General features: G+C 36.5%; 1 protein-coding gene across 1 annotated transcript in view; it reads right to left on the reverse strand.

The window, feature by feature from the left end:
- Positions 1 to 1233: 1233 nt before the first annotated feature.
- ndst4 (N-deacetylase/N-sulfotransferase (heparan glucosaminyl) 4) overlaps positions 1234 to 22010 on the reverse strand; it is a 138439-nt gene continuing 117662 nt past the window's right edge. Inside the window, exons 12-15 of the mRNA XM_031903014.1 lie at positions 17553 to 17662; positions 13347 to 13449; positions 5869 to 6364; positions 1234 to 1519 (exon numbers count right to left, since the gene is read on the reverse strand). Of these exons, the coding sequence (XP_031758874.1) occupies positions 6245 to 6364; positions 13347 to 13449; positions 17553 to 17662 (333 nt within the window). The 3' untranslated portion in view covers positions 1234 to 1519; positions 5869 to 6244. The remainder of the gene's footprint in view (positions 1520 to 5868; positions 6365 to 13346; positions 13450 to 17552; positions 17663 to 22010) is intronic.

Here is a 22010-nt window from a genome sequence, read left to right on the forward strand (position 1 = left end):
TAATAAAACAGTACATTGTAATTGATCCCAACTAAAATATAAATAATCCTTATTGGATGCAAAACAATCCTATTGGGTTTAATTAATGTTTTATTGATTCTTTAGTAGACTTAAGGTATAGAGATCCAAATCATGGAAAGACCCCTTATACGGAATACCCTTGGTCCTGAGCATTCTGGATAACGGGTCCTATACCTGTAATAATAAAACACTATCTTGTACTTTATCCCAACTAAGATATAATTAATCCTTATGGGAAGCAAAACAATCCTATTGGGTTTATTTTTGTTTAAATTTTTTGTAGTAAAATTAAGGTACAGAGATCCAAATTACTGAAAGATCTCATATCCAGAAAACCCCAGGTCCCGAGCATTCTGGATAATAGATCCTATACCTGTACTGTTTTTTCTTGTCTGCTTTTACATAACCAATTCTCTTAACATCTAAACGTGGGGAGGCAGATTTACTAATTTTAAGTTTTTGCAAACTTCCACTGCAAAAAAAACAAACAAAGACATTTAGAGCATCACTAGCATATTTACAAAAACTTGATTGTATTAAAGGAGAAGGAAAGTCATTTTGGCATTTTAATGCCTATAGATTTTCCACATTAGTGCTACCTAAAATGCTTTATTTATTCTGCAGAAAGCATTACCATACCTGAGTAAAGAGCCCTAGAATCTTCCTCTGTTTGTTTAAAATAACAGCTGCCATTTTAGCTTGGTCTTCATAGCTTCCTGCTTGCAGCTCTAGCTGTAGTTCAGTTTCCACATTCATAAGGGTGGGGGGAGTGAGTTTTATGAATTGTTATGGGAGGGGGAGCAGGAGAAGGGAGAGAGCTGTGCAGTGCTTATGGCTGTATTTACATAGACCTTTCTGATAAACCTTACTTAGTTTTTACCTTCCCTTCTCCTTTAAAAACTCTAAAACTGTAATAGTTTTTGTTGAAAATATGCCTCCCATTGACTTGGAGTTGACCATGTTTTAGTTCCTACATCTTTTCTTTTGTTCGTTTTTGAAAATCCAAATTGTAAAAAAATTTAAATTTGAAAACGTGAAAATATGTTTTTTCACCATGATTTTATTCAAATTATTTAAGCATGTGGCCAGTTTGGAGCTCCTTTTCTCTGTGTCTCTACAACACAGGGAGAATCTGATCATAGCAACGTCATATTGTCTTGTTTTGAAGTTAGAAGACTGAAGTGTAGAACACACCAAGTATAACAAAAACCGTAAGGAAAAAAGAAATTTTACTTCAAATAAAAATAGTTTATCTGTTACTTATATATTAGATAGCCTTGTGATATACTTTAAAATAAATATAATTTAGTCCAAGATTTTTGCAATTCTGATCTCTTTCATATTAAACATAAATGAGACAAGAACAGATATATATCCAGAACAGAATTGATTGTGATATGGACGGAGAGCTCATTTCTTTGTTTCTGTAAAGAAATCCTCTTGTGAAGAAGTTCAAATGTTACTTAAGCCCACAGGTTGACATCTTCATTAAGCAGATCTACCGAGACATCAGAAAAGGAAAATAAATTAAAAAACTGAAATAACAAAGGGACAGGTAAAAAATAGTTCATAACTGTGCCTAAAACAATTAGTTTATTTAGTTAAGCAAAACTTGCAAATTGGTCTTCTTTTATCCAAAACAACCGTTCTTTAATTCTAGCTATCAGAGAAAATTGCATTGCAGTAGTGATCAGCTAATTTTTTTTGCCATGCATGGAATCACTGCGAAATTCCGCATTTTAAAACTAATATTTTTCGTTAAACTGAAAATGAACAAAAATTCGCTGAGCAAGAAAAAAAGTTGCAGTCACCTCAAAAAAGTCATGGTTGCCGCATTTCGTGAAATTTTCACCTTTTCGTAAATTTTGTGGCTAAGTGAAACGGGGCAGATTCGCTCATCACTACATAGCAGCTTGAAAATAGACTACTAGATATCATGAACACTAGATACATTGAATACTAGATATCAAGTAAAAGAAAAGTCAAATGCTGAATAAATGTGCAAAATATGAAATAAATATAGCTTAGAAAGAGAGGCATGCAATGTGATGGAACTACAGAATTATATATATGGGGGCTTGTAGTATAGAAATTCCCAGATGATGAGTCCCAGATGATGTTACTTAGCTTGGATACTGCCACTTCCAAGCTGAGTCACCCTAAATCCAATCTAAAAAGAAAAACAGAGAAAAGGGCGCACTCTCTGGTGTAGTAAATGCAAAAAGGTTTATCTTAAAATACAGATACAGAACGACATCATGCTCCTTGGAGCACCCGGCCACTTGGTGCATATGCGCTAAGAGTTTGTTCTCACGATCAGCCATTTTAAAGTGGGTCAAGTGGTCCTTGCCCAAATTATTTCTTGAAGCACCTTGGGCTGTTTTTTCCATGTTGTCCGTGCTGACACCATTTCCGCTTCACGTGCCAATTTGGCACAACGGTGGTAGCTATTTAAACATGTAGACTTAGGGGCTGATTTACTAACCCACGAATCCGACCCGAATTGGAAAAGTTCCGACTTGAAAACGAACATTTTGCGACTTTTTCGTATGTTTTGCGATTTTTTCGGATTCTTTACGAATTTTTCGTTACCAATACGATTTTTGCGTAAAAACGCGAGTTTTTCGTATCCATTACGAAAGTTGCGTAAAAAGTTGCGCATTTTTCGTAGCGTTAAAACTTACGCGAAAAGTTGCGCATTTTTCGTAGCGTTAAAACTTACGCGAAAAATGCGCAACTTTTCGCGTAAGTTTTAACGCTACGAAAAATGCGCAACTTTTTACGCAACTTTCGTAATGTATACGAAAACTCACGTTTTTACACAAAAATCGTATTGGTAACGAAAAATTCGTAAAGAATCCGAAAAAATCGCAAAACATACGAAAAAAATCGCAAAATACCGATCATTACGAAAAAAACGCAATCGGACTCCATTCGACCCGTTCGTGGGTAAGTAAATCAGCCCCTTATTGTAAGGAAGCAAGCTTGAAACTTTGTGCACCTGAAAAAGTCGTGTCTCGGACTTTTAAAATAATTCTTTTTAAATTTACTACCAGAGAATGCACCCTTTCCTCTGTTTTTCTTATGTGATGTGAAGAGTTTTACATAAGAAAACTGGCCATAAGTGGAACAAAGCTAGTCTAGTCATTTCTGATCCAACGGTGGGCCAAGTGCCAATGGGTCCTCCTACTCCTGACCATTTGGCCTATTTTCATGGACACTTGAGAGTGGGTGTGCCCCTGGGATGTTTTTACAATGGACTCAAAACAAGTGAAATGGTCAATGAAGACCGACAAATAATTGCATTTTTATTATTTTTTTTTCATTTGTTCCCATACTTTCCCTTTACTTTATTTGTGGAATTGATCACAATACAAACAGCCCAATAAGCAATTATATGAGAGCTACAGTGATAGTAGTAAGCATCATACTGTAGATTGTGGGTAATTTCTAATAAAATCAAGTAAACTTTGGAAGATCAGATTTTCAAGCAATTAAAGTATCTGCAGGTGTATGTAGTCAGCTTTCAGCTGCTTTGCCTGACCCTCTTGTCATTCAGTAACTCAGTCCCACTGCCCAGCAACCAGATCTCTTTTCAGTCAATTTGGGCTACCATGCATGAAGTCAAATTCATCAGAGAACCACACTATAAGGTTTCAGTGTCTTAACTGATAACTAAGAATCTATCCAAAATCTCCTGTTCTAACAAAGCACTGATAAAAGCAAACCTGAGATATCTTGAGTTAGCTAGATGCCAAACATGATTTATTCTCCAGCAGTTGACTCTTGTTGTTGTTTTTTTAAGCATCCCAATGTGAGCAGCTTACACTTGAAAGATATGATGTATTGCTGTTTAAACTATTCTAGCTTGGCAAAGCTCATTTAACAACAGGTACACTGTGTATGCTCCTCTCTTTCTTCTAACTAAGGTCTAATCACACTTAAATGCATTTTTTGAATCTACATACCAGTTATTTGACCACTGGATAAATTGAAGCTGAAGTTTTAATTGTAGTGTGTTTGCCATTGATTGGTTGTATAAACAAAGCCAAACCTGGTTTATTTTGTTCGCTGGATCATAGGCTTATATTAAAGTAAGATACCCAAGATAATATTAAAGACCTGTCTTAAAATAACTACAGATATTTTGAATAAACATATTTTAGAAATGATGCAGACTAGGTGACAATTAGGTGTGAAAGTATTAAGGATATTTTCATTTTCTGCAAACAGATCCTTTAGGAACTGTAACCTTTCTAATTTAAAAGTGTTTATAGTCTTATCTACAGTCATTTTATTCTCATTAGAAAAAGAAACTTAAAGGGGCAGTATACCCCCTTGTTCTGCACAGGTTCAATGAGCATGTGCTAAAATACTTTATACCTATTGTTTTATTCATGTAAAATAGATGGTATAAATGAGCTGGAGATATGTGCAATTAAACTGGTAAAGGGGATGGAAGATTTAAGCTATGAGGTTAGACTGTCAGGGTTGGGGTTGTTTTCTCTGGAAAAAAAGCACTTGTGAGGAGACATGATTACTAATCTTCTTTTTTCCCATAAAAAGGATCAGCACATTTTATATACTTTATATTGGTTGCTTTTATATATTGAAAGAGGCACTTCTCAGAGCAATAGACATGAAGGCAATGCTGCATAGTCACAGTGGTTACATAGGGTGTAATCATTAAAAAATAACTTTGTATATGTACCCTAAATCAATATGGAATCTTAATGAGATGAGAGTAGCTTTAATAAAAAAAACATTGATTTAATTATATTTTTTTATTTTTTCCTCAGAAAACAGCAGTTCTGTAAAGCATTATGGCTGAAATTCTACAATAGAATATTCACTGTATGGAACCTAAATAACTTTTAACCTAAATAACAATTTAAAAATGTATCAAAACTGGATATCTTTGTTATAGAAAATTGCTCTGTGCTAATTGTAAATGCATAGAAATAAAACAGAAACTTTCCAAAAGGAAACTTTGGGATGATACTAACTCACTCCCTGAAAATAGTGGTTAATATGATATACACAATGAGGCTCACAAGCGTTGAACATTACATTCAACTCAATAACCAAAAAACACTGATAAATGACATCCTGATGAAGATAAAAAAGAAAAGAATGCTGAATATTAGCAAACCATTTTTATTAGGCTTTGGACCTTAAAGGAGAAGGAAAGTCATTTTGGCATTTTACTGCCAATAGATTTGCCACATTAGTGCCACCTAGAACTCTATATTTATTCTGCAGAAAGCAGACCTTTCTGATAAAGCTTTCTTAGTTTTTACCTTTCCTTCTCCTTTAAAGCAAATGATGGTGTAGATAGGGCTTATTCATTGTGAATGAACAAATCTAATTGAACCAGTAGCTTTAGTGTAGGGCTGACCTTTTCAAATTAATACTACAAAAGCTCTTCTGACATTATGTTAAAGACTGAAATTTGGTTCCCCTTCAAATCGCTGTCAGATATAATTTAGAAGTTAGTTGTATGCAGGAAGAAAAAAACTGAAGAATAGAAAAAAAACCTTATTAATGGCTAAAGAAATAAATAATTTTGAACAGCACTTCTGAAAACTGTAGGGTGCTTTTATTGAACTAAATCCTTTTGAAAATCACAGCTTGGTGTGCAAAGACATAGAGAACTGTTTGCTTTTGTGCAATACTTTTGAATATATGCCTTGGGAAATCATGATTTCACAAATGCGAAGGTGGTGTTCTCTTGAATGCTTTGTAAATGTGAAAAATAAATAAAATGCTATTATATGAATGATGAACATTCAACATGGCAGTATTAAAAGTGATAGTGTGCTTGCTTTATTTATTGGACCAACTAACCTTGACATTTTCTGCCCACATTTCCAGTTTTCATTGCTTTGAATCTATCAGACAGTCGTTTAAGTTGGAGTAAATGAAGATTTCCAATAAAAATAGTGTAACTCTCTGTTATTAAAGGAAATGCATGAAGCTGGTGTCCCAAAGATACATTGAGAATACATCCTTGTGTAAATTAACATATGTCAACTGTGATGCTGAGATCTGACATAAGGAGGCTAATATTTGCCATCACGTGCATATATAGACTTTCTTGACTTGTGAGTTACACGGAGGGTCATTAGAGATAATTGAAGGTGTCCGAAGAAGGATTTGTTTTTGCATTTTTAACTCTAGAGACTGTAGATTTGAAAAATTATATGAGTCTGTGTTTCCAGTGCTATCTCACTTTCTGTAGTTCTTGTCTCAGCCATGAAGGTAATGGTTGTCCTAATCTGTGCAGAACCTTAGACAATTCAATATTGTGGTCTTGGTAGTAAGTTGAAAGAAAAGCTCTTGCCTGCAAGGACAAATAAAAGAATAGTGGTTAAAACAAAACAAGTAAGCAAATGAGCAATGATGAAGATTTTATAAGAATTTAAAATGTGCCATTGCACTTGTACAGACACAGAAGGGGATGTGGAGCAGTAGGCTGTAAGGAAAGTTTGATTATATAAACAGGATCCAAAAAGGGGGATTAAAGAGCATAGTAGCTGTGGACATCAGAAGGAAGCTGTGGACTACTATTTTTTGCTACTAGGAGATAAGAGTGTGGGGTAGTTGTAGGTCCAGCGATCATTTAACCTGGAAGGTCTTGATACAGAGAACAGGTTTTGAGTATTTATTGTATTTCTCTGCTGGAACTGGATAAAGAATGTGTTTCCCATAGTGCAAGTGGGAGAATATTTAAGAAATGTACACTCATTATTGTTAAAGCCTACTAATGGGATATGGTAAATTGAACTTACAAATTAAGTCTGTTTTCCCTAGAGGGGAAGAGAAAAGAACTTACTTGTGATATAGGGACAGTGGACAGCTTTTCTAGGAAAGTATTTTTTACATATTTCTTACAGTATCCTCATGTGACCAAGAGAATCAGTTATCAGGTATGATTATATTAAGAAGGGGTGAATACATCTTGGATTTCCCACAAGGTAGAATATCTAGGGCAGTCTCAGTTGAGGTAAATAATATGCTATCTGTCTAGAATGAAGAGCTTTAGTAGCACAGGGTGGAAGCCAAGACTCCAACCAAAAATGTTAGTGGGCTCAGTATGCTTCAGTACAATGATCTAAAATGATAGTGAAAGGAGAAGAGTAGGTAAAGTAACTGTTTGCTGTTGGATTGCATATTATTTTGGTATTTATTGCCCAAACCTAATAATAAAATCAATCTGTTCAAGGATTACTGTGTAGGAGCAACTGATTGCTAATAGATTGCCCCACACTTGTGCAGCAAACAAGACTCCTATTTTAATGTAAGGAAAATGTGTTAAAAATGACAATTTTTATACTCTATTTTGCAAAACTTTACTTTTGTTTCTTTTTAGTGGAAGCAATTTAATGCTGTAAGTTTGGCAAGTTTGCTTGTAAGGAATGTGGCTCTAGGTGATATTTAATTCCTAAAGCAGTGTGTCACTCAGAACATACTGTATGTCCAGAGGGGAATAGAGGAAAATACAATCTAGATGGGAATGTTACCAATATCCTTTGACATGAGGCACATAGAAAATGTAATGTGTAGGGCTATGTGAAATATATAAGGCTGCACTAAAAGCTACCCAGCTTGCATCAGGTTTTTTTCATAAGTGGTGTTTATTAGATGTTGCTGATAACCATATTACATGTCACATTCTGAACTCTGCTAAGAATTAAAGGGCTACCTGTAGGGAAAAAAGAAGCAGTTGTACTGCACAATTTTTTTTAATGAAAACACAATGATGGAATTCAGGTGGGTGAGCTATTGCTGAACAGAAAAGCAGAGCCGCTTTAAAATAAGGTGCCTTTGTGAGTTGTTTCTGCGCAAAGAGAATTTAGGACAGAGATACTGTTATGTGTCTGATTTTTTTTATTTTACATTTTTTTTAGTTACATGCATCTTTATGGATAAGTTTATTAACACACACATGTTCTTGTTTGTTATTATGGGGAAAAGTCTACCCTGAACGAATAACTTGCATTTTAATTAAAAGTGACAGTCACACGTTTGCAAATTCACACAAATATGTCCCATGAGATTAAATGTTCAATCAGTGTTTGTTGTAACTCTTTAGCAATGCATTTATTACTCAGAAGAACAAGCAATTAAAACCATATATAGCAACATTAGAACTGCAGGTATTTAAAAATAATAATTAACTGTGATTACATTGATTAAGAATTAAAATGGTCCTGTGGTTTGTAGTTATCCCATATACAGTACCCATTTGCAGCATTATTATGTACGATACCTGTGCATGTACAATGATTGCATGAATCTGACATATATCTACATACGGCAACTTGGAAGGGGTTCAGTTACACAGCAATGGTTGCATAATTATTTCCATGCCTTGAGATGATGTCTCGTTTCAGGCTACCTTTTATACATTAACATCCTATTAACTTCCTATTAATTAGGGCTCAGCAAAGTAAGGCGTGGTCAACCTTTGTTTTCATGGAAACTCATTTTGCTCCCCAACGTTATTACAGATGATGGTTGGTATAGTAACCAATACCCACTGCACTGTGCTGAAGGCGTGGGCTAAATATAGTCAGTAAATTCAATCCAAATATTCCTCATTTATTTAAAAGTGAGTTATCCTTGCTTCAAGTACATTAATTAGTTTTATACTGATCTTTGTACTGAGATAATTTATACCATCTGCAATAAGTAAATCCATTTACAGGCATGGGACCTGCTATCCAAAATGCTTGGGACCTGAGGTCTTCTGGATAATGGGTTTCTAGATAATGGATACAAAATTAATTAAGGTACATGTGTCTGAACTTCCACATGGTTGTTAATGTGTCCATTCTGCTTCTTCTGATGAAGCATGCATATTCATCTATTATCACCACCCCTGGACCTGGGTTCTTATAGTGGGTTGCCTCTATAGGTGCACTAAGCAGTGAACTCACAGTCCGAAAGTCAGCAACCACTCTATGAAAAGCCTAGATGGAACTTGCATCGGATTTGCGTCAAAATCTAGGTGCAATTGAGCCCGTTTTAAAATATCTGGTGGCAAATGCAATTTGAAGATCGGGTGCTATTAATAATGGGAAAATGCTGCATTTTGAGTATAAAACAAGGCAATTTGAATCTGAAATTTCAATTATGCTGAGAAATGATTCGCATCTTCTTCTATCAAACTGCAGCTAAAAGTTTGCTAAAAGGAAAGTCTGCTAAAGGAAAGCTTGCCGCACCAATATCAAAATCACTTACCATGACAGGATTGTAACAGGCTTGTCTTTAGAGCAGTATAAAGTTTAACATCAAGCCAACTGAATTCATTTGAATGATACTGGTGTGACTGAAGTCTACAATTTTAATACAACAACAAAATAGCCTACATAAATTATTTTGTAGCAGGTGGGTAATATCACTAAAGTATTCTGTAAAAAGAGTAGTCCAAAAATGTTTGAGACCAATAAAATAAACATAGGCATGTAAAGGATGACAAACTTAGTTTAGGATTTTTTATACCTATGTAACCCTATTTTGGCTACGGTTGTACTTTTAACACGCAATACCCTGCATGTGGCGCTACAGGAGCCCTGAGCCCCCGCTTATTTATGGGGGACAGGTATGATATAAATGAATGGCGTGCCTCCACCCAGGGTGGGTATAGGTAGAACTATATGTCTCCTCCCTGGGAAAACTCAATGGGGTCCTCCTTGGACCCAGACTCCCAGCAACAAACAGTACCTTGCCCCTCCCTTGGGGTAGCTGCTTACCAGACAGTTGAGGATCCTCAGTATATGAACAGCCAAGACACTGGTTAAAATGGTGAACCAGATGAACTTGTTTATTGATGATGCAGGCAGAACACTTCAGAGGATGTCACACAGACGGCTCAAGTCACACACTCTCTTTGGGCTACCCCCCGTACTCCCGCCGGATGCTTCCACCTAGGAACTCACCCCGGTCCACGCGTAGGGCCCCTTCACTGGGAACACTCCCAGGTGCTGACTTGGCTCCTCTTACTGCACACTACAGGTCCTTAACTCCAGCCATGAGTGCTGGGGGGTCTTAACCCCTCTCTCTCCTGTTGGGGCTATTTCTGCCTGTTCTCTCTAGCCTGCCTGTCACTCCTAGAGTGACCTATTACAGTACCTCCTGTACTAGAACACAAGCCTGTTGTTGAGAGGGGTCCCAGGCAGAAAGACCTTCACAAAATGGGTGTCACCCTTTTTATATTGCAGCACACTACCACCTAGTGGTTGCTGCTGCATAACAGGGAAACTCCCCTTTCACACATAAACACCTAGGACCACCTTTAGGTGTCCAAATCTCATAAGGCCACCCTCATGGTGCCTGTCTAAAGGGGAACTAATCCTGAAGGGGCCCAATTCTTTGGGGTCCCTACACCTATATACATTTTGTGGGGTATGTTTGGACATGGCTGTTATTAGATGCATAGTAGCACTTGCTATCTTGTGAATTAGGAAAGGTGTATGGTTTATACAGGAGGATTTAGATTATTACTATTTATTTATTTATTATTCAGCAATATAACTTTGCCTCTATTCAGAGTAACATTCCACTCCATTGAACATATAAGTTACAAATGTTTAATTCATTATATTAAGCTATCTTTCACTAGTAGTGATTTCCAGTTTTAACCATCTCAGTTTACCTTGCTTAGGGGCAGATCTATCAAAATTTGAGATTAGAGCTCTCCACAGAAAAAAACACCCTCTTTTTATTTATTGCTATGGGATTTTTAGAAGCAAATTTATTAAAAAGTGAACTCTAACTTTCATCCATTGATAAATACACTTCTAAAAATCCTATAGGAATAATTAGTAAGTGGGAGAGGAGAGCTCTAATCTCACATTTTGATAAATCTGCCCCTTAGGGGCACATTTACTTACTCACGAACGGGCCGAATGCGTCCGTTTGCGTTTTTTCGTAATGATCGGTATTTGGCGATTTTTCGGAAAATTGTCGCGACTTTTTCGTAGCCATTCCGAATGTTGCGCAAAATGTTGCGATTTTTTCGTAGCGTTACTACTTGCGCGAAAAGTCGCGACTTTTTCTCAGCTTTCGTGCCGAGTACGAAAGATTCGGATTCATTCAAGCTTCAGTATGGTGACTTTTCTTGGGCCAGGTTGGAGCTGCAGGGTGCCATTGAGTCCTATGGGAGGCTTCCAAAATCATGCTAAGTCTGAAAGTTTCGCCAGCCGCTTACGAGCGCTCAATACGAAAAAGGCGCAATAAGATACGAGCGAATCGTAATGGCTACGAAAAACTCGCGTTTTTTCGCGCAAATCGTATTGGTAACAAAAAAGTCGCGACAATTTCCGAAAAGTCGTAAAGGCAACGAAAAAATCGCAAAAAATACGAAAAAGTCGCAAAATGTTCGTTTTCTAATCGGAATTTTTCCAATTCGGATTCGGATTCGTGGGTTAGTAAATGTGCCCCAATGTGTATATTTCTTTAAACAACTTCGCAATTTTTTCTAAATTCACTCTTATAGTCTAATATTAGTTTTTATATTCTAAATAAGTGTTAAATTAAAATATAGTTAGCAATATATATTACTTTTTTAACACCGTGAATACAATTAGCAGGCTGTTGTGTCTGTTAAATCTCTGTGATGGTAATAAGTGGGGTGTTAATGCTCATTAAACCTTTGCAAAAATAAAAATTAGTGGGATTTTGCACATTTTGTGTTATGCTCATCTGTGATCACCTAAAGGCTAAAATATCATGCTGTGTTGTATGCAGAAATAAACAACAAAAAACACAAAGTTAACGTGTGAAGCTTTTAAAAGTGAGTCTATTTTTAAATTGACCAAGCTGAATTTTATTGCAATATATTGGACGAAAGACTCTATAACTGTAAAAAGATAACATTTTCAAGTTTATTTGACTTTGAATGAAAGATTTTAATAAATTCATTTAGCAATTTGTTTGCCATTTAATTTTGCCATCCGTTTAAAAGACAATGAAAATCAATAGGTCGAAATACTATAAAGTATTAGCCATAGTTAGTAGAGTTTCTTACCAGTGACAGGCAGCCCAATGAGTCCTGATGTCTATGGAACCAATTAACTCAAACCTTAAGTTTTGAACACTAGTATGTTAGTATCTATAATAATACAAAATTGTGTTCTGAGGGTGCACCCATAAACAGAGTAAGTTCCCTAAGCCCTGTGCATGCACATGTCAGACTTAAACAAAAACTATACCCTCAAACTATGTAGGTCTCCATAAAAATACATCACATAAAACAGCTCAGATTTAAAATCCTGCTTCATCTAAAAAAAACATTTTTCTAAAATTGGTAAAGTTTTTAATGGTATGTGCCATTGGGTAATCCTAAATAGAAAACTGCCATTTTATATACTAAGGGCCACCCCCTGGGATCATACGATTAATGGTGCACACAAACAAACCAAGGGCACACATACATGGTAGGTTACACCAGCCAGTTAATGGACAAAGCTCTCTCTTATACATTTACTCTTCTTCCTGTTAAAGCTGCAATATTTCCTGTCAGGTGATGTCTGCGGGAGCACACAGACTATAACAATATGGTGGCTAAAGGGAAAGGATGTAAAAGGGCAAGATTCTTTAACAGGCCACATAGCATGATATAAATTATATGTTGGTTAAGTATTAATTTCCTTTAAGAACTCCTGCTTTAGAAACAACATTGGTCAAACAATGGGAATAACATCCAACAGTGAAACCATGAGGACAGCACCTTATGGTCTAGCAATGAGTATGACACTACATTGTCCAGAAATGGAAACGATATGCAGTGGTCTAGCAATAGGCATAATATACAGTGATATAGAAATGGTGAAAATATCCAATGCCCTATGGCTAAGCAATGGGGACTAAATCCATCAGCAGTGAATGTTGAAAACATCCAGTGTTCTAGCAATAGGGGTAACACCCAGGGGTGAAGCAATGGAGATAACATCAAATGCTCTACCAACTGAGATAGCATCCACAGGATTGTTACTAACTGCTCTAGAAATCAGGGTCTTGCAAGAGGTAATATGGTGTTAAAAAGGGTTTCAGCCCTGTAAATTGCCTGAGATCTCATTGTCTTTTCAGATCTGATGGTCTTCCATAAGTATTCCATCAGGATTGTATATACCTTATACTTTTCTTCCTCTCTACACATTACATTGTAATATATAAAAATATCGCTTTGAAAGTTTACTTTGAAATTACCAAGGTAACAGCATCACTAACCATCAAGCAAATGATAATCCTGGGCTTGACTTCTAAATTGACATAATAAAATATATCTGTAATTTCATGAGATATGTTTTTCACTATACCTCTAAATCCATAGTCGGATATTTGCGGCCTTTATTTTTCCCAAGACATTTTGTTTTCCCTTCTTCTAACAGCTGACACCAGAAGCCTTTTTGTGGATCAAATCTAAAATAACAAGAGCTAAAGTAAGTTAAGCAAAATAAATTCTTATCTTTTGTAGCAGATGGGAAAAAAAAATCTTTATTGCAGTCGATTCCTGTTTTGTATGCACACTGTAGATTGGTGCAGCAGAATTTATCTAATAATAAGGGTAACAGGATAATAATTTATCCTATGCAGCTTTAGGAACAACATTATTGAATGACTAGGGCTTGTGATGAACATAATTCTTTTGTCAATTTCACTTTAGCATCTACTATCACTTCCTGATCCCACTGAGCACAAGAGGAGCTAATAAACTAATTACCAGTCAAGGTTTGTTTGTTCCAAAGTACTGTAGATAGGGATATTTGATTTTTTTATCAATTAATGTTGGGCGCAAACAAACCTAGGTAAATTTTCCATAGTTTTGTAACTTCAAGCCACTAATCAACAACTATATTTTATTAGTGCAGTTAAAATGCAAACACCTAACTGGCTGCTACATATTACTGTTCAAATTTTCTTTGAATGTTCTTTAAACCTGAAATTAAGTTTTTAGAAGTTTTAAATATTGAGAGTGAAATACTAAGAAAAAAAATTCAAAAACAACTCAGAGACAGGCGACAGGGAAAAGTGCATATAAATATCCATCATAGACTGCATTTAAGTCATAACCACACCTTTTACATTAAAATGAATGCAGTGGATAAGTTGTGATGCAGTGTGCAGTGGAAACTTTGTCAAAATGAATTTTATTTTTCAACAAGTACAACTCGTTAATGTTCAGCTAGTTTTACATTTCAGGGACACACTACACATCACCAGGCATTACTGTGTAAAAAGCAGTGTAATTATTAAGCTGTGTAATGATTTTCAGAAATGTAACTCCATAGGCGGAGGGTGACTTTTTTTGGGAGAGGCTAAAGATGGACCACACATAGACTGACCTAAAGTTAATGTGTGAATTAGTGGATTCACTGCTGCAGTAAAAATTAACCTCTTAGCTACCTCTCGCGGTTCCACCGACTCCCAGGGATACTGTGCAAAAGTGCGGATGGGAGTGCTTGTTTCACCCTAAAATGTTTAGGATGTAAAAATATTAATACATGCACTTCTGTGAGGGGTTCTCCATCCATTTTTGTTTGTAATCAGTTAGCTAAAATGTGTTTCAGTTAGTTTTATAGAAAGGAAGGCAGTGGGTACTGACATCCCAGCCACATTATATACAGTCGAATGCAGTCTGTATTTACAAAATCAGCACATTATATTCAGTGAGATACAGTGGGTACTGGCATATTATATGCAGTGAGATGCAGTGGGAACTGGCACATTATGTTCAGTGAGATGCAGCTGATAATGATGGCAGATATTCAGGCATGCCCTGGCACTATAACACTGGCACTGATACACAGCATTGGTTTGTTTCCCAGCTATGCAGTCTCATGAGGGCTCCACTGTAACTAACTAGAAAAGAACAAAACAATGACAAAAGTAAGGAAAAAAGAAAGAAACGACAACAAAAAATATATAAAAGCACAATTAGCTTTTTTCAGGGTGAAGAGTTAATTTAGGACTGGAGCAAGGGTAATAGGGATGGTATAGATATCATTTTGGCTAGTGATTCAGCCTTTAGAACATATACAGTATAGCACCTATGGCAGTAGGATGATACAGCATAGTACCTGTGGGAGTGGGATGATACAGTATAGTACCTGTGGGAGTGGGATGAAATCTGCAGCAAAAGTTCAGAGTTGGTGAGGTTCTTAGGTAAAGTTACAGCCTGAAGATCCTTCTTATCAGTCTTCATTTCTGCAGTGCTTTCAGTTTGTAACATCTCCCCAGCCTTGCCCAAATCTGTGCCTTGATTGTCTGTCAAGAGAGCTGTGCTCTGATTGGATAATCCAAAAGAAGAAAGATCCAATAAGAGCACAGCTGATTACAACAGAGCAGGAGCTTGCAGGAAAGCAAGAGGATGACCAAATGTTAAAGGTTTCAGAGCAGTGCAGAAATGGAGTGAGTTTTTTAAAAAAGAATGTTAAGGTGCCAAGCAGGGCTGTGGGAGGCGTAGCCTCCCCTAGCCTTATTGAAAATTTGCCTATGTGTAACTCTGATGTTAATGGAAGAAGCAGTTTGAAAATGCTATGGGAAAATGTGCCATTTATCCATTTCTGTTTTTTTTTACTGCCTGAACTTACTTGGTGCCCAAATTTTTCCCCACTGACTTTAAAGCATTATGTGAGGTCTGAAGTGGTGTAAAATAAACAGTGTCAAATATAGGCCACTTAGTATCTGAAAGGGGATAATGGCCATTGCTGTATCTATTCATTTACTGTACACTGGATCAGCTAATGTCATACAATAAAGTCTATGGACTAGTTATGAGCAAATGTTTTCACCAAGCATGGATTCGCAGCAAAATTCCATATTTTGTTTCACAAAACTTCAGCAACATTTAGCTGTGAAAAGTTTAAAAAAAGGCACAGTCATGTCAAAAAAGTTCAGAGCGTCAGAAAAGTTGAGCGGTACCCATGTTTCGCTATTTTTTTTTGTCACAGATTCGCTCATCACTACTATGGACCCAGAGAAAAAATGCTGCAACTTTTCCAAAATTTATTATGCACCTAAAAGGCTAAAAAAGCAGAATTCGACAATTCATCAGATTGCACTTGCTGAGTTCATGTAGTCAATAGCAGAGCTTCCCTTTCCTTGAAGTTCTTTCTTTTGTCTCGTGTTTTGTCTGAAAATCACAACTTTTCTGAATTGTCGCAGTGTCAAAAGTCGAGTTTTTTATGACTTTTCTTAGGGGCACATTTACTAACCCACGAACGGGCCGAATGCGTCCGATTGCGTTTTTTTCGTAATGATCGGTAATTTTGCGATTTTTTCGTATCTTTTGCGATTTTTTCGTATCTTGTGCGATTTTTTCGGCGTCTTTATGATTTTTGCGTAAAAACGCGAGTTTTTCTTAGCCATTGCGAAAGTTGCGCAAAGTCGCGATTTTTTCGTAGCGTTAAAACTTGCGCCTTTTAAGTGTTAACGCTACGAAAAAATCGCGACTTTGCGCAACTTTCGTAATGGCTACGAAAAACTCGAATTTTTACGCAAATATCGTAAAGACGCCAAAAAAAACCGCAAAAGATACGAAAAAATCGCAAAGTTATCGAAAAAGTCGCAAAATGTTCGTTTCCATTCGGAATTTTTCCAATTCGGATTCGAAATCGTGTCTTAGTAAATCAGCCCCTTAGAGTGACTTTTCCTTGTGACTCTTTTTTTAGTAAGTATCAGACATTCGGGAAAATGAGTTTAATTGAATTTGAAAATATAAAAAAAATGATGGAGTTTTAGTAAATCTGCCCCTATGTGTAGTACAGCTTTTAGTAAATAATGTAACTGAAGTAAATCCACCACACAAAGCTAATATATGTTCACAATACTCCCAAGACTTTTCTTATAAAGATTAACTATAGTATTTATTTTTTAAATGTTTTCAATGTAGTGTAGCCAGAATGTCCAGCACCTACAGTATATATTTCATATACCAGAAAGCAACATGTCACCATTAGGCAGGAAAAAAAAAAACTTTAACAAAGTTTCTCAAGTAACCTTCACCTGTCCTTGGCTGAGCCCTATATTTGTAATTATTCTGAGCTGAATATCACATTTTACAATTTACAGAAGAACAGAAAAAAAGCTTTAAATAATTTCCCAACCTGGCTATAAAAATGTGCTGACCCTCTAAACACTCATATTCTCTATCCCAATGTTTTTCTAAAAAAAGAAATGATTGAGTCTTACACTAAGACTTCCTTAGATAGTACACCTACTCTATCTATATAGTAATGTTTTCTTTAATCTCCCCAGGAGAGTACTTAGCTCTGTGTGCTTGCAAAATGAAGTACAAATGTATTTCTAAACTATACCCTTAACACCATTTTCACATATAATAACTGTTTCCTTTGGATAAAGCAAGATATAAATATCCAAAGGCAATAGTGAATGATAATGTTTCTGTGTAATGAGCTAGACTGTAAAATATAACTATCAATTAGATTTTATTCAGACAAAATAACAATTAAATTAGAAGAACTTCTCAACAAAAAAATTGACAAATAAAAACATGCACTTACGTTAAGGCATCTGAATAATTATAATGAGGAAAAACACCTAAGAACTTTTGGACTTCATCCATTACAGTAGCAGGCTCACTTCTCAGATGTTGTCCATCAATAATAAGCAGCTGTAGAGAAACAATTGCAGATTTAGGATTTACTGCTCCACTGAAATATACAAAATGATAATACATTATACATAAACTTTACATAAACAGAAGCTACACAGATATGGCCGTATCAATACCTTTACATATGTTTCCCATATGATAAGGCTGACCAAAGTTGATTCTCCAAAACAGAAAGCATCTATGACCCAGAGTGACACATATATGGGGTCATTGGTCAATTTGGAATCAGTTTAAAAAGGTGGTTCACCTTTAAGTTAACTTTTACTATGTGAAAAAATTCCCAATTTTACGCAACGCTTCAACTTATTTTAAATAGTTTTTGAATTATTTGCCCTCTTCTAACTTTTTGCAGATTTCAAATGGGGGTCACTGACCCCTGAGCCAAAAAAACTACTGCTCTGTGAGGCTACAATTATATTGTTATTGTTACTTTTTATTACTTATTTTTCTATTTGGGTCCTCTTCTATGTATATAACAGTCTCTCATTCAAACCACTCCCTGGTTGCTAAGGCCATTTGGACCCTATCAACCAGATAGATGCTGAAATACCAAACTCAAGAGCTTCTGTAGTGTCTCTGATTTTATAATGATTAATAAAACCTGCACTTATGTAGGGGATGTAAGGAATTAACCATTTCTGCTGTAAGGAAGTCTAACCTGTGCCCTTGGGGAAGCATGCATGCCCACAGGCCCAGGAGTAGTAAATGTAGTCCCTGTTTCCTAATCTATATACTGGGAGGGAGCTTCAGCGCCGGATTTAAAATCCGAGCGCCCGGAGGCCACCCAACGCAGCCGCCCCCCGCGCATGCGCAACTCGCCCAGAGCACGCATGCACAACTCACCCCCCCCAGCGCACGCATGCGCATTTTTGCGGGCGCCGATATGAACACATACGGAGCAGCGGGGAGAGGTCCCCGCTGCTCCGTATGGGAGCAGAACTTCGGTGCGGCGGGGCGGCATGCTGCCCCTAAATGTTTGCCGCCCTAGGCCCGGGCCTTTGTGGCCTCGCCACAAATCCGGGCCTGGGGAGCTTATTATCTTCTGATGGAGAGCCTGATGCAGAAGGACACAGCAGTAAGCTTAAGCCCTAAGGTAACCAAGGCCTTAGTCAACTGGGGATAACTGGGGCCCTTGTGAATGAAGTAAAGATAGTGTCAGACAGCTCCTGTTATAAAACATTCTAGGAGTGTTAGGTAGTGTGAGCTACAGCAGCTCTGAGCCCCAACAAGGATATTTACTGCAGGGTAGTTGTCCAGGCAACCAAGTTTTTTGGGGTTAAGTTGGTAGGACTCAAGTATATCTTTGTGTAATCCCATGGAGCACCCTTTAAAAATGTTATAGGTATAGGGAGCAGTCATCACCAGTAGTATGAGTAATACCCATTGATGTCTGGATGTAATATGGTGGTGTACAAAGGAAGAACCTTCTCTTTTTCTGTTTCTTCTAAAAATCTGTTTTTTTGGCATCCATTTGTTAAAGTAAATGTTTGAGAGTTATAGTTCAGCCTGGAAATTCTTATTCCAATACATATGCGAGAGTCCAGCCCAGCTGAGGTGAGGAGTCAAGTGTAGCAGTGCTGGAAATATATATATATATATATATATATATATATATATATATATATATATATATATATATATTGCAAATGGTTATTGTGTGTTCTACCTAAAAATGTGTATTTTAAGGCATCTGATTTATTTAAAAAAAGCAACTGCACTTTATATATTATACTGTTTTTGTAAAGGCTCTTTGCCTTTATATAATGTTTTATATGCAGTTTAATCACCAATGGAACAAAAGTGTTTCAGGATGAAAGTAGTATTTTAATCTGCCACAAGATGGCAATATAAGATGTATGTATGTAGTAATAGATGTATAAAGTAATGAGGTGGAAAACAATTTAAAGTACTGTATGTGTCTAGATCAGATGTGTTTGAGCTTAGTCAATAAGCCCAACCCAGAGGCAGGAGTTTAACTTTTGTGATAAACTGCCTTATACAAAGTGCTTTTATATTAAAGATTTAATAACCCTCCATCTGTGTATGTTTGAGTGTTTGTGTGTGTGTTTATTTTGACTACAGAAAGGCTTCAGCTTGTAATTGAACAAATCTGATACATACAAAAACAGGTTGGGTTGTATGAAATGTATGTCATGAATTGATGGATTGACTTTACTAGCCATACACCAGTGCCATGTCCTCTGTTGTGATACATTGTTTCCTATGTATTTATATAAATACTTAGCTTATCACTTTGAGTATATTTCAGTATAGAATCTTCTGGTCATGTATTTTATTCTTGCAACAATTTTGCTTGAGGGGTTTCTGCAATGACCTTGAATTAGACTTGTACCAAGACAATTTCATAAATACTCCAAAGTTATCTTAAGGGATGTGGAGTTAATGTTTTCTACTGTACAGGACCCATGGAAGTAACTAGATGTATTCTCCTTAGCCCAGTCTATTAGAATGGGGAGGGATCCCACACTTATTTGGACACTACCTACATTATGATGCTGATGATTTATTACTTAATCAAAAATAGCAGGTTTTAAGCTCCTTTTTAATGTAAAGTATCAACATGATAAAATATAAATATGACATCCAGTTAGAAGCTGTTTCGCCATGTGCTTCAGTAATAAAGGAGGCGAAGGATAAAGCAATGCAAGATAAAATTTTGAGGTGCCTGAAATACAGGCCACTTTAAAAATAAGGTATGAAATATCTCCTACTTTGGTCTTGTAATTAGCTTAGGGTTATGTAATAAAAGGCACTACGTTTGCCCAGGAGCAGCAACCCTTAGCAACCAATCAGCAGCATAAGTGGAAGGGCAATTTTTTTTTGTTTGGGGAGTCTAAGGTTGCCCATACATGTCATAGGTAGCAAATTTTGCAGTGATGTAAAAACAAAAAACCCTATAATTATCCCTCAGAGTTCACATTTGTTTTAATAGTAAACATGCAGAAGCAGAGCAGACACATTATATACAGTGTGTGGCAGTGGATTTACTATAAGCACACAATATTCAGTGAAAGGCAGTGGGCACTAGCAGCCCAAATACTGTTTAGGGCTGGAGCTAGGGTTAGCCAGAAGAGGCACGTGCGAATATTCATTTTTTTTGTAGCACAATACTTGAGAATACTAAGCAAGGAACACCATATAGGGGTCGATTTAAGCTGCAGGTTCAAGTCCTTTTTATTTCTAAATAGTTTACATAGCAAATAATTCACTCTACCATTTAAACTTTTATTCTTGAACCAACAAATGTAAAATTAGTGTGTAGGCAGCCATCTCAGTGCATTGTGACTGAGCCTGAGCTTTCAGAAGGAACCAGCGCTACACATTAGAACTGCTTTTAGGTAACCTATTGTTTCTCCTGCTCAATGTAGCTGGAGGAGTTACAAGCTGGACTTGGATTTCTTACTATTGAGTGCTATTCTGATATCTACTGGGAGCTGCTATCTAGCTACCTTCCCATTGTTCTGCTGATCAGTTGCTGATAGGAAAGGGAGGGGTGATATCACTCCAACTTGCAACTTATCAGAGCACAGGTCACATGGCATGTGCAATTTTAAAATTAAATATAAAAAAAATTCTCTTTGTGTTTTTGAAAAATGGATTTCAGTGCAGGATTCTGTTAGTTAGTTAATTCAAATATAAACAATTATCAGTGTTCCTACCAGTATTACTATAGTACAAATGTCACTAAGGGTTTATGTAATGAAAGGCACTCAGTTTGCCCAGCAGCAGTAACCAGTATCAGTGAGTCAGAAGGTAGAATTTACTGGTCACCTGTTTAAAAGCTAACATCTAATTGGTTGCTATGGGTTAATGCTACTGGGTAAACTTATTGCCTTTTATTGCATGTTTGGGAAAATGTCTATCTGTATTGCCTCCGCATAAGTCATAATCAAAAGTGATGTGATTCAGTGGTTTATTTCAGTACAGTCTTTTGAACACCTCAATTCTAGAATAAAATCTTGAATTTGGATCTATTTTAGTGAAACAGAAAGGCTCATTATAGGGAGGAAAAAGTCCATGTAAGTTACATATCAAATCTCTTGCCCAGCATATATTCCACGAGCCACAAGTTTTTTCCAACCTGGAACTTAAATATGGGAGCTCTTGTTCTGATTCATAGTGGACTACTACCTTACTATTTAGTGTTACTTGTATACGCATTTTACACTTTTTTACAATATGGTACATACAGGAAGCAGGAAGGACATGCACTATAGAGCTTACAATCTATTGAATGCACTATAAATGCCCCGTGGAATAGTTGGCTTATATCATTGGGTTTGGGGGATTTGGGGTAAATATCTATAAAAGCACTTTATAAAAT

This window comes from Xenopus tropicalis, chromosome 1, assembly GCF_000004195.4.
Source record: "Xenopus tropicalis strain Nigerian chromosome 1, UCB_Xtro_10.0, whole genome shotgun sequence".
Taxonomy (NCBI): domain Eukaryota; kingdom Metazoa; phylum Chordata; class Amphibia; order Anura; family Pipidae; genus Xenopus; species Xenopus tropicalis.